Source organism: Pelophylax lessonae (genome assembly GCF_965119305.1).
Source record: "Pelophylax lessonae genome assembly, chromosome: 1".
NCBI classification, from domain to species: domain Eukaryota; kingdom Metazoa; phylum Chordata; class Amphibia; order Anura; family Ranidae; genus Pelophylax; species Pelophylax lessonae.
The window spans coordinates 359272859-359287148 of NC_138768.1; the positions used below are offsets into that span (position 1 = coordinate 359272859).

Consider the following 14290-nt stretch of genomic DNA (forward strand, 5'->3'; position numbering starts at 1 on the left):
CTCAACTGCCTCTAAACGACTATAAACGTTTCAGTGTACATGGACAGATAAGATAACAGAGGAGAGTTCAGTAGCTGCTGAAAAAAAAAAAACGTCTAACTGCTCCTAAACGTCCGTTTATCGGCAGTAGTGTACATGAGGCATTAAGAATAGGAATTATACAAAAAAAAGGTACAAAGACAGACACATTAAGTTACACATCTTTACCTAAACACCTAGTCCACTCAGAATGGATCATGTCGCTTGTGGTAGAGGCCAGAGAGATAAAAAAAAATAAAAATTGACAGCCTCTCAGAAACCCTATTGATGAGATACCTTGCTTAAGATCAGCTGCTTTTATGATGGACATCTAAACATCTCAGGTGAATTTGAACAGATTGGGAATATCCATATAAAAAGCAAGGGCTGACACTACACTTCACCGTTAAAAGGTGTGTGTGTATATATATATATATATATATTCAAAATGATTTTTTTATTTGTGGATAGAATAAATAGGGGTTAAAACCCTGCACTTCCTGTTCTAGAGACACGAAGGAAAGTGAGAGCAAATCTCAACAAATTTAGAGGAATTTGCCTCTTAAAACAGTCGTCACCAGAGCAGTCGTTCCGTTGGAAGATTTACTCTTAACTTTTGACTGGTGACAACTCAAAATTTTAGATTTCCCAGCACTTCCTGTCTTGGCAACAGTAGTCCTTAGGAAAGTTAGAAAGGAAGAATCCCCCCAGCGGGGAAAGAAAGCAGTAGAAATGGGAGAAGGTTATAATCCTTCCCTAATCTATAAAAAGAAAAAAGAAAAAAAAGCTATTGATACACTTCTCTTACAGTTTTCATGATAAACTATTTAGAACCATGAAATATGCATTTTCTGAAAACTGAGTGGAAAACTGCTTCATGCATTTTGCTAATCCACCTGCAACAGAAGAGCAAAGATGGAAACTGTGCTATTAAATACAATGCTATATGCTTTTCTTTATGGTTCCTTTGTAGTTTGCTTTCTTTCCAAAACTAACGGAAAACCAAAAGAGCGGAATTGTTTTCAAGGCTGTCCTATTACAGCAAATTCAAATCACATTCACTTCAAGAAACAAAAAGAAAAAGACCACTAGAGGGAGCTTCTACTTGTCTGTCTATAAAATCAAAATATGGGTAAGCGAGCAAAAAAAACAAAGCAAAATATGAATGTCCTGCTTGCCAAATCTTTTTTTTTTTCCACTTTCTGTCATGGTGACAAAGGTTTCACCAGACAGGAGGAAAAAAATCTACAACATGGAAACTGTTGGGAGTTAAACAGCTAACAGAGGTTTTACCCTTTCCATACTCTTCTTCACTTGAAAAAAAAAAAACAAAACAAAACAAAAAAAAAAACATTGTTTCCTATACCGTATTTCTTGTCTGGTGAAACTGCTATCAGTGGGACAGAAAGTAAGTGGAAATTTCTCGAAAGGAGTTCCAAATAGCAATAAACTCTCCATCCAAAATCTAAAACATTTTGGCTGCACATCTAATGGAAAAGTCCTGGAAGTGGCACATCTCTGCAAAACCCCGTAAGATGGTGTATGACAACCCCAACTTGGGCTCCAACCAGGCCACACCTCCAACACGTTTTATTACGCCCATGGAGTTTGGTCATAAAGAACCCCCATGACCGAGTTCTGGATTGAAATGTTAGGGGCATGGTCTGGTTGGGGCCCAGGCTGAAGCTGTCATACGCCTTCTGACGGGATTTTGCAGAGATGTGCGACTTCCAGGACTTTTCCCTTTCCCATTAGATGTCTAGACCTGGGACAAGCTCTGTCCTTGTCTGCACTTCAAGCGGCTGTTACATAGGAGGATCCGGTGGAGCCTTGAGCGGCATCTGTCAATAAAGTTTGCGTCACATTTTGGTTGGACACTTTAGGCAAAGGTTGTAAATCAGGAAACTAATTCAGTGTTGTGTTTGTGCCTCAATGCTGTAAGAACAAAGCATTGGTAGGTCTCTTGGCAAAAGAGGTACATAAAACTGCACCAAGAATAAAAATCAACAACAAATATGTATAACAGAAAAGGTCAAGGTTTTTTTTTTGTTTTTTTAGTAACCTATGTAGAAGGCCGATTTTTTTTTTTTTTTTTTTTTGAAGAATAATTTCAGGCATTGGCATGTGATACATATCTACACTGAACCAGCGTGGACCAATGTATCTATGGATGTACCAAATCTGGCGATGGCCTTTGGAAATCTCCAAAGTAAACACCACTACTTCAGTGATCCCCACTTGCTTCCAGGTCCCAAATAGGATGGGCGGGCGGCCTGATGCATTGTGAACACAGCTCAGATGCTCAGCACAGGCGCCGTTCAGAGAAGGTATTTAGCATTGTGAGAAGGCATTTAGGCATGTTATAGCTTGTGGATGGGAAAGGTCAGCTAGTCCCCTTATAGCAGATCATGGTCACCTAACGTTTTATATCCATTGAAAAATATGTTCATACCAATACGTATCGTATTCTTCCCTTTCAGACCATTTCGCAGGCTGGAGGGTCTTCTGATTTTTGATCCTTTTGAAGATGGAGACGTAAACCATTTGTACTATTAGAAAACAAGAATGTATAAAAGATAAATAAAACCAGAAAAGAAACAAGATAGCATACCATAGTTCATAATAAAATGCTCAAAATAGACATTAGATCAAAGTTATAGACATGAGATTAAAGTTCATGCAATGGAAGTAGCAATCAATGGCGTAGTGAACACACAGCATCAAGTCTTGGTCAAGACAGTGTAAAGTGTGGTGTGCTTAAAGTGCTATCTAACAAGAGATAAAGCAGCAGCAACCACATGAACATAATGTTAAAACAAACCTCACACACCAAGAAAAAAAAAAAAAAGACACACAGACCAAATAAAAAACAGAAGAGACAGATAACGTATCAGGCAAGAATTTCCTTTCTATAGATGCCTGCTCCACGATGAAGTGCAGGCTCTGTGCAGGTAGTGCGGTCTCACACATGATCCTAGAAATGTTTGCAAGACCATAAGGTTGTTAAAAATAAAAAAAACAAAAGCCCATGAAATTCTAAATTGGGTAGTCTGTCCATATATTTTCATGTTCCATTGATTTGTTTAGTAATAATATATACCTTTGCAGATCAAGAGTCCTGAGACTGCAGATTCAGAAGAGTGTGTATTCCAAACTACAACAGATCTAGCCAACCACAAGTAGCACTCACACTGATGCAGCATTGTCATTAATGACCGCATCTTCCATTCTGGGTGTTTGGCTTTGAACTGGTTTTGTGGTGAGGGGAGATGATATAGATAGATATATTACATACACACACACAGAAAATGGTGTATAATTCAGTGCAGTACCTAAAGTCCTCATGTAAAATAAACCATCCAGCTTGTAGAGTGCCCCTCCTGAGCCATCAACCGATCCAGACTGCTGGAAGGACCTGCCCATGGTGTCAACATTATAGGCATGTAAAACGACTAAACTACCCGTCCTAGCATAATCAATTAAATATTCTGCATTCTAAAGTGGTAGGTGATACTTTATAGCATTCAGTAATGCCGAAGGCACCTTGTATGTGACCACACAGGACTGTACCCAGAAAAAGAAGACAGGGCATGCCCATAATGTGAGAGATTGCCCCATGTGCAGTGCACACATTGGTCATAAACTAAACTGATACACAGTTAAAATACACATTTGTTTATTGTGCTACACGGATGGTGCAGCATGGAAGCAAGTATGTATTTTATTTTTTTTAACGAACTCCAAACATTTTTAGAGCAAATATTTTAATCTGCTTTCTTCGGTTAACCTTCTGCTTTCCTCGGTTTCTGCCTCCAACCCCCATCTACATGCTAATGAACATTAAAACCTTTCCATTTCATTACATACAGTAACTTATTTCAGACTCTGATGTTTTCACCGGGTCTTTGTGCTCAGGACTGCTGATAAGATAGTACAATTGGGCTTGGGCAGCTTTATAGGTAATTTCTTCCAAATAAAAAAAAAAAAAAGAAATGAGGGCATACTTATTAAGTTATACCTCCGCTCCTTCTTACTCAAGGGTGGTGTATTACATTTTCCCTTGGCCCCATCAAGTCAACAGCGGGGCCCAGAAGGTGGGAGCATTGAAGGGACTTTTTTTTCAGATATTTTGATAATAAACCTACACCGCTCTATATGCTTAATGGTTTCGCCGGCTGCTCTCTTCCTTCCCTGGCGCCTTGAGTGGTCTGTATTGAACTGTACCTGCTCCGCTCTCTCAGGTGACGGGACAGAAGTGAGGCAGCTGACAGGGAGGGGGCAGTAAAACGAATCCTGGCAGCGGCGGGTAGCGCAGTAGGCAATGAGAGCACACAGTGAGTGAGATGTCACATATTGTAATATCATACTTAATAGAATCCACACTGTGCCTTATGATCTTAAGCATTAGGATAATCATCCACACAGTAGGTGCTTGGCTCTCTCACAGTATGTCACATGGTTGTTGGTTGCTGACTTTATTTAAGGGTTGTGCTGTGTGTTACAGACTGTAACACACAATACAGCCATAACAAAGTCAGCACCCAATAGCCATGTGTCACACTGTGACAGAGCCCCGAACCCGCTGTGCTGTGTGAATGATTATTCTAATGCTAAAGATCATAAGGCACAGTGAGATCCTACTTTACACTTGTGTTTGGGGGGCAGTAAAAATGAGTAGCTGAGCTCTTGGGTAGAGTTCTGTAAATATCAAAATGCCTTCATAGATGGATGTCAGTCTGGAGGAGTGGGTGCTCCTAGGCAGGCTACATTTCCATGCAGACTGCTCAAGGTAATGCCTACATGTGATGCAGAACCTACATGACCAATCAACAGCCATTTTTGTCTTGCTTGATCAACGTCCAATTAGATTGTTTTGTCAAATCTTGACAGTGGTCATTTAGTTTTATTGCACTGTGTATGGCCACCAATCATCAAGCTGTGATCTCATACCAAATCTGCCTCAATATACAGTATGTAATATTGCTCCCTTATACACTAGCTCTTAGCCTTGATTAATACACCAACCCTATGTATTTTTAGCCCATTGTTCCAAAGTTCAATTTTTCTTAAAGCTTACAAAAAATAAAAAAATGGACATTACTTATCTTAAGTGTGATGTGTACCTTGTGCTTCTATCGTCTAGTTCAGTCGAAATTTTCCATCCTCTGAAGCCCCCCAACTGCACCGGAAGATTACAGTGGTTTAGTGGTGTGAGTTAATAGAACTGACGAGCTGTCACAGGTTTTCATAAAGAGTGCCTGACCATACCTAGCCTTTCTGCCCAGCTTCCCCATTCGTAGAATACTATAGCTTCTATGAATGAAAAGTGATTTATGAATGGATGGAAAACAGGTGGATGGGTAAAAGGTCCACCCCCTCCATTCAATGAATTCCATGAATCCTGTTTAAGTCACAGAAGCAGTAGTGATGGCTTCTATGAATGGAGGAGCTAGGCTGAAATGGTGGGCATAGTTGAGCACTCTTGATGAAAGTCTGTGATAACTCCTCAGGTCTATTAACTGCCATCGCACTAAAAGATTATAGCAACCCGCTGGGGAGGACTGGAGGATGGTAGTTTTCTAGTGAACTAAAGATAGAAGGCACAAGGGACACATCACATTAAAAGTAAGGTCCATGATGCTTATTTTGTATTTTTTTGTAGGTAAAATTTAGGCCTTATGTGCCTGTTCACACCACAAAAACGTCCTCCAGATTAGTTCCGGATGTTATGTTTTCTTCTTTTTCACTATACTGGGGTCGGGTGCATTTTTGATGCTTTTTACTGCGCTCCCTCCAGTACAGTTCTGTGAATTTTCAGGATTCATAAAACCCAACTCAAAAACGGTAAAGCAATCACATCTTGTCAAATTATATTTTATTATCTAAGATACATACCTTGGGGCGTGTTCAAGCAATGGAGGAGTGAAGAAGTCTGCCTCCACAGCTCCACTCTCACCGCAGCTAACAGCAGCCTGAACGGGGGTAATTCTCACCTGAACAGATTCCCAGAGACCCGTCACATGTCACAGAGACGGCGGACTTCCTCTCAGTCACCAAAGATGGACAGTACACGCCAGGGAATTTCTTCCTGGAGAGCCGGAGGGCGGAGAGAGGTGTCTCCAAGATGGCACCGGAGCAGGTGGTCACACAAGAGTCATGCGGCCTCGCTCCCTGAAACAGTGACATCCCTGATCTCTTCATCTCGGTCGGTGAGTGACTCAACACAGCCTGCCTCCACAGGCTCCATGACCAACGTTCTAATATTATGGACTTGCTAGGGGATGGAGACATAAAAAGACATTTTTGGTCCCTCCCCACCAGGGAAGATCCCGAACGTTTTACAGCCAGAGTAGAGAAAGCATTTACACAAGATATTGCACAGCTGAAGGCAGACACTGCACATTTGGAAGCAAAATGGAAACACTTTAACAATGTGTCGATGAGGCTATTCCCCATATATCCCTGCTCCAAGACACACTGCACAGGACCAAAAAATAGAGGCCTTGTTGTGTCAGACGATCTCGAGAACTGCAGCAGAAGAGCGAATATTCGCATCCGTGGGCTCCCGGAGGCCACGGCCCCACAGAGATATTGTCCCCACACTGGTCGGCATATTCAGAGAAATACTGGGACATCCAGACACTGCTCCTGTAGAAATTGATAGGGTGCACAGAGCTCTCTGACCCCCTTCTCAAGACCAAGGTAACCCCAGAGATGTAATCTGCAAGCTACATGTATACAAAATGAAAGATTGCATAAAATGTGGAGCAAACCATACTTTCAGTTAGACGGGGCACGATTGTTCTTCTATCAAGACTTATCTAGGCGCACCATTCTGCAATGTAGAGCCCTGTGCCCCCTGCTAGCCGCCATTCAGGAAGCTGGCCTCACCTACCGCTGGAGTTTCCCCTTTAGCCTGCAGGTGACCAAAGAAAACAGACAAATCACACTACGCAACAAGATGATTTGCCACACTTTCTCTCTTCCCTGGATCTTGGGAAGGTCGACTTTCCAGATTGGAGAGGATCCTTGGACTTTCCCACTCTCGCCATTCCCCAATCGTGGCTTCCTGCAAGAGTCAAGGGTCGCTCCAGAGGCTGTAAGCGCACAACGTCTGGCTCACCCTCGGGCCCCTCTGCTCTGAGAGAGTGACGCCGCCTAAATTTACCCTACCAGAGAAAGCTGCTATCGGGCTCGGCAGAATGACCCTGGATGTTCCCGCTCAAGTTCTGACTGAGTACTCTGTTTCAGAGGTTTCTGATATTTTTTCTAGTTTATTTCTATGGCTTACTGAAAGAAAATAATTCATGGACATAGACATTAGCACCCCCCCCCCCCTCCTCCTGCCTGCCAAACTCTTCCTCCTCATTGATGAGAGGCGGAGAGTGGACCCTCTGTCTCCTCGGTGATCGTCCACGTTCCCCCAGTAGGCTCTTCCGCTAGCGGAGTTGATCCCATATGGGTCTCTAGGCTGGGTACCGGGTCTTCCCTGTAATGGGGCTGTTCCTTGTACTTGGCTTGTTGAACCTTGAGGCGACATGTTGGTTAGACCTTACCTGCTCTGACCTGACCGGTTACATTTTCTAGTTTCAGATGGCTTATTTGCTTGCTTGTCTTTTGTTTTAATGTTTTTTCTCCTCCCCCACCCCCCACTATTTTGTAGATCTACATCACTTCTGGCACGCTACACTTCTCATTGCTCGCACCATGACCGTCACTGCACCCGGAGGCTCGCATACCACCTAGATTGTCATGGCGTCTCTTAAGGTAATTACCTATGACGTACAGGGTCTTTGCTCTCCGAACAAATGTAGCAAGTTATGGATGGAATTAAAGAGGCTAGGAGCTCAGGTAGTGTTCTTACAAGAGACTCTTTTCACGCCACAGTCTACCCCCAAACTATCCACTCATTTATACAACCAGTGGTTACTTAGTACATTCCCTGTTTCTAAATCAAAAGGTACAGCCATAGTCATACACAAGTCATGCCCTTTCCAGTCTATGGAGCATTTGGTGGACCCTTCGGGTAGGTATGTCTTCCTGAAGGGGGAAACTGGCTGAGAGGGTCCACACCTTTGCAACGGTGTACGCCCCTAATACCAACCAGCTTACATTCCTGGACGCGACCCTAGAGCGTTTAGCAGAATTCAGCGAGGGCCTTTTGATTCGGGGGGGAGGGGTTTAATGTTAGTCCGGACCCCTTGCTGGATACACAACCATCCCTCTGACTCATATGCCTTCCTTAGACACTTCCATAAAACACTCCAATCACATCATCTGCTATATAGCTGGAGATTACTCAATCCCTCTGATAGAGACTTAAGCCTACTATTCAAAAACTCATAATGTCTACACCCGCATAGACCTCCTGCTGGAAGATCAGTCTGCCCTTGAGCTGCTACAGGCATCGTCCATAGAGAACATCACCATCTCTGACCACACACCAGTCTCCGCTACTTTTACTCTGCTACAGGGTAACCAACGCCCCTGGTTTTGGCGGCTGAATGAGAATCTCTTGGACAATGGTGTGGTGGTGGCAAGGGTCTCTGAGGTTCTCACGCATTATTTTAGGGAAATCGCCACTGATGATGTGGGCAAGGGGATGGTCTGGGAGGGACGCAAGGCAGTCATAAGGGGTGAGTTGATTTCGCAGGGGCTAGATGCAAGAGAAAGTGGCAGGCGGACTTCCAGAGGGTGCTAGACGCCCTCCAGAAGGCTGAGCATCGGCACAAACAACATGATGAACCAGAGACCCTACAGCGGTTGGTGGTGCTGAGAGACCTCTTTTCACGCTTACTGGACCGTAAAGTCTGCAGGCAACTCCGTTATCTCTCTCATAAATATTTTCAAACATGGTAACAAATGTAGGCTGGTGATTGCTAGAGCCCTCCAGAAGAGCCATGTACAGACATGTCCACAAACTGCAGTCTTCCCCTGGAAAGGTGATTTCCCAGTTCGCTAAATTTGCCTTGCTGTTCCGTGACTATTATGAGGAACTTTACTCATTAGATAATACAATGACGCCCCAGGCTCAGACTTCCAGAATGACTGCTATACGTGACTATCTAGCTGCCTCTGGCATCTATACTGTCAGAAGACCAATGGACGACTCTGGAGTCCCCTGTTGTGCCCTCTGAAATTGAGTGGACGGTGAAATCCCTTCCTAATGGATAGAGCCCAGGCCCAGATGGGTATACTAAGGACTACTATGCCACCTTTCTCCCCCTATTACTTGGCCCTATGTGTAGGTATTTTAATTCTCTTGCTAAAGATAATCAAATTCCCTCTGAGGCCCTGTTAGCCCGCATTACGGTATTCCCTAAAGAAGGCAAGGATTTGACCTTGGCTCAAAACTACCGCCCAATATCGCTGTTGAACATGGACGTGAAAATTCTGGCAAAAATCTGGGCAAATGGCCTGAAACATCTCGTACCACAAATAGTACACCCCAATCATATGCAAGTCGCGAAACGAAGCGCGAGATAACTCTCTTAGAGCTGTTCACCTCATACATTGGGCCCATTCCTGTCCCAACCCTAGCCCCTACCTCATCCTCTCCACGGATGCGGAAAATGCTTTTGACCACATGAGCTGGTTGTACCAGCAGACTGTGCTGGAAACTTTTGGACTTGGTCCGCGCATGTTGACTTGGATTATGGCTTTATATTTGACCCCAAGTGCACAGGTCAGGGTGAATGACCTTCTCTTCCCCCGGATTCCCGATTAGGAATGGCATGAGGCAGGGATGCCCCCCCTCGCCCCTCCTTCTTGCACTTGTTCTGGGACCTTTGCTATGAACAATACGTGCGAACCCGAATATCAAGGGGTAACGAGTAGGAAACACAGAACATAAGCTATCGGCTTATGTCGACAATGTGTTATTCCACCTGACGGAACCCCTACCTCGCTGCCGAACCTAATGAAGGAATTACAACAATTTGGGACAATTTCTAATTTTAAAATAACTACTCTAAATCCGAGATCCTACCAATAGTACTCCCCAGTCACTAACCAATAGCCTATAAGCAGCGTTCCCCTTCACTTGGGCCAAATCCTCTAATAAGTACTTGGGTATCCAGCTTAATGGCCACTTTGAACGCTGTACAACAGTAATCTGCTGAACGGGATCAAGAGGGACCTGTCCAGCTGGTCAAAAACTGCATTTACCTGGCTAGGGCGGGTGAGCGTTAAGATGAATGTTCTTCCACGGTTGCTTTTTTACCTACAGATGTTGCCACTGCCCCTTCCTGCCTCCTTTTTTTCAACAATAGCTAGTCTGCTGTCCAGACTCCCTTTTATGTAACCACAAAACTATTCGGATAAAATCTGTTGTTAGTACCGTATTATTTTGCTTTCCTAAATAAAGATTATATAAAAAAAAAGATACATACCTCCGAATTTGTGTCATGTGAATTCAGTAGCACTCTTTCAATGACAGTCTTCAACAGTTCATGATCTAAAGTAAAAGCAGAAAACGAAATGAGTATGCACACATTTTTTTTTTTTTTTCTTTTCTAAAGTAAAAGCCTGTGCTAGAACTAACTAAGCTCAAAACTGCTCCTACCCACCCATCATCTATACTAAGTAGCCTGTAGAAGAAAGATGCTTATACTTACCTATTCTTCGTGTGCTCTGGTCCAGTCAAGTCATGGGCTCCAAGCTTCAGGGAAGAGGAGGGACAGTAGAAAACAGATGCCCCTTTCTAAGCCTGTGGGTGACATCATCACACAGGCATTCTATCTATTGTGAGAGCTCTCACTCTCCCCTGAAGCTGGCCGCTGGGGAGATCACATAACTGGACTGGAACACTCGGAGAATAGATAGTGTAAGTATATGCAGCTTCCTTTTACTGGTTAGTTAGTAGAGGAGTTAGAAGGTGGGTGGGAGTTATTTTAGGCATAGTTAGTTTTAAGCTGCACTTTTTTTGTAATATACTGCATTTCAATATTTTGCATTCCTATACTTTGCCAGCATGTGGAGCATTAGGGTTCAATATTCATATACTTACAGTTTCTCTTTACTGCCTCTGGTAAAACGCCTTTTACAGAGCTCAGCAGCTAAAGCTGAAATTTACACACTGTAGAGAGTCAGCCTTGGTTAGGTTAAGAGAGGGTAATGAAGAGGCCAAGTACTTCCTTCTCAGGCTTGCTTTTTAGGCAGCTGGTCAGAGAGGCTAGGGGAATGGCTGTTTTGTTATCTGTGCTGAGGAGTGATGATGGGCTCAGATGTGTTCGTATCGTACCCACCAGGAAGCCGTCACTGCACACCGCGAATCGTAGGCAGCGTGTGTATGTGCAGCTGTGGGGCGGGAAATGCCTCACTGCCTATGATTGGTGGTGTGCAGTGACGGCTTCCTGGCAGGTATAATCTGAATAAGCTTGAGCCCATCACTACTAGTCCCTGTTCACATCGGGGCGATTTGACATGTCAAATTGCATGCCAAATCACAGCCTATTGCCAGCAACGGCACAGTCCTAATTGGTGCAACGGCACAACGTCGATTTCCAAAAGTAGTTCCTGAACTACTTTTGGCGACTTCGGGGGTGTAGACAGTTCAGCTGAACTTGCCCTCTTCCATTAACCCTCTTTTAACCTAACCCAGGCTGAGTCACTACAAACACACAAAGAAATGAGTCAGAGCAGCAACTCAACCCTGTCCTCTCTGTACAGAACAGTTCTGTACAGAGATTCAATTAGAGAAAGAATGCCTGAAAGGAGACACCGGCTGTGCTCTCGCTTTAGAAAACTCATTAGCGCTATGGCAAATTTCTGTTGTGTATTCAAAGTTCAAAAGTATTTGCAAAACAAAGATTGTGTACATAGCAAAATCATAATTAAAGCATTAGCTTAAACACTGAAAAAAATTGACATGAAATTAGTGGAGTCTTCCTTAATAGTTAAACAAAAGCTCAAGATTCACATTACTACGATGTGCTGTTGATGCGATTTTCAGTGTGATTATATAGTGCGACCCTGATGTGACTTTGGATGTAGTTTGCATATTTTATGGGGCCACATTTACCAAAAATCGCACTGCAGTTACATTAATGTGAACCATTGAAAATAATGGGATTTCCCCTGTCATGCGATTTTCACACCAGGGTGAACCAGCTCTAAAGCATACACAAGTATGGTAAGAACAAACTAAATAAACACATTTAAAAACAGAAAACATTTCAAATTTTAAAGCTGGTTCCAAATTTAGTTTGGTTATGACTTTCTTGATTTACAAATGATAACCTCTATATTTTGCTTTGAATTTCTTCCCATTGCAACTATTTGTACTGGTTTATAAAAGAGAGTAAGCTGTCATACCAATCAGTGGGTTTTTTCTTACATCCAAAACCATCAGAGTAGTATTGGTTTGCAAAGCATGGAGGAAAGCCTTTGCCCCTTCATTGGTTATTCCACATTGTCGCATATCTAGTGCTAGGAGGAGAGAAAAGGGGTATCAAAGAGATAATTTAAACAAATAAATATCACTTTGTTTCTTATCTTAGTCACACGGATGAATATTAGAAAAAAATTAAAGGCCATCCCAGGAAAAAATTACCAAAACAAAAAAACCTAAGAATGACTATGGACTATAGGTAAAGGAATAAAACCACACAAAACAATCAAACCTCATCCTTATCAACAGAGATCAGAAGAACAAATCTACTATGGGGGCTCATTTAGGGTGCATTTACACTTGCAAATGCACCCCGTGTACGATCAGCTGTGCGACCTGTAATTAGCTGCGGATGGGCAGCCCCATTGAAAGCAATAGGAGGTTGCCGACGTTCACAGTTAATTGCATCCACTAGCATGTAATTGCTCCAGCAGTGATTAAATGCGAGTGACAGGCCCTGAATGCAAGCAGGCATTCGCAATTTTGAATGCAGCCTTACACTAGCAGCAGCCCTTGCCACCCCTCTGAAAAATGATTTACAGTAAATTACTTTCCAGAGGGCACTATGTCACCTCTTCACAGACTGTTTTAAACCTCAATGGTCTGCACCACAGTGTTGCAAATATGTGCATTGCACCCACTTCTAGGACAGTTGCAGCAAGGCCCCATTCACTTTATTAGGTCGCATTCAGCGGCAGTAAGCATGTGCATTTGTACAACCCCCTCTGGCCACTGTGTCAGGTTAAGGGGGTGCTCAAACCTGACTCCACTGCCAATAATTACTGCCCCCAGCCACTTGTGTGAACAAGCCCTTAATATTGTAAGCATCCATCCTGGCTGCACTTCTTCATTTCCAGCCAATGGCATATTTTAAAGTCTTAAACAGAACATCATCTGGTGGGAAATCAACTAGTTTCTTGTCTTTGAAGTATATCTGACTGTTTGGAATAATACTGGCTTTAGCACATGGGTCTTCCCTTTAAGGGCCAGCTCACAGCACAAGTTCTGTGTTCTGGATGCACTTTTGCATTAGCATTTTTGATGCGTTCCATTGCACTTTTGATACGTTCCTGTGAGTTTTTTCCCCTCATTTTTTCCTTCAATTCTATTGGGGACATACAGTATCTCACAAAAGTGGAGTACAACCCCTCACATTTTTGTAAAAATGTATTATATCTTTTAAATGTGACAACACTGAAGAAATGACACTTTGCTACAATGTAAACTACTGAGTGTACAGCTTGTATAAGGGTCCTTTCACACAAACGATCCGATCAGATCCGCCTGTCAGTTTTTTAGGCGGATCGGATCCTCCATGCATCCCTATGGGGCAGCGGATGTCATCGGAGACATGTCCGCTGACACCTGCTGCCATCTGCATCCGATCCGGTCTGTGAAATCCGGACGGATGGAAACCCTATTTTCCATCCGTCCAGGGGATCAGATTGGATGGGATCGGATGAGAGCGGACATGCGGTCCGCTCTCATCCGATTCCCCCATAGAGAGCAGCGGGGCTCTGACACCTCCCTCTCCGCACACAGAGCAGAGAGGGCGCTGTCACCTGCCTGCTCAGCGGGGATCAGTATATCAATCCCCCGCTGAGCAGCACGGAGTCCGCCGACGGAGCGGACCGTGTGAAAGGAGCCAAACAGTGTAAAATTTGCTGTCCCCTCAAAATAACTCAACACACAGTCATTAATGTCTAAACCGCTGGCAACAAAAGTGAGTACACCCCTAAGTCAAAATGTCCAAATTGGGCCCAAAGTGTCAATATTTTGTGTGGCCACCATTACTTTCCAGCACTGCCTTAACCCTCTTGGGCATGGAGTTCACCAGAGCTTCACAGGTTGCCACTGAAGTCCTCTTCCACTCCTCCATGA

General features: G+C 43.5%; 1 protein-coding gene across 1 annotated transcript in view; it reads right to left on the minus strand.

The window, feature by feature from the left end:
• LOC309545676 (uncharacterized protein) overlaps nucleotides 1-14290 on the minus strand; it is a 155620-nt gene that overhangs the window by 108808 nt on the left and 32522 nt on the right. The window contains exons 6-8 of the mRNA XM_082244953.1: nucleotides 12334-12447; nucleotides 10410-10474; nucleotides 2471-2567 (exon numbers count right to left, since the gene is read on the minus strand). Of these exons, the coding sequence (XP_082101079.1) occupies nucleotides 2471-2567; nucleotides 10410-10474; nucleotides 12334-12447 (276 nt within the window). The remainder of the gene's footprint in view (nucleotides 1-2470; nucleotides 2568-10409; nucleotides 10475-12333; nucleotides 12448-14290) is intronic.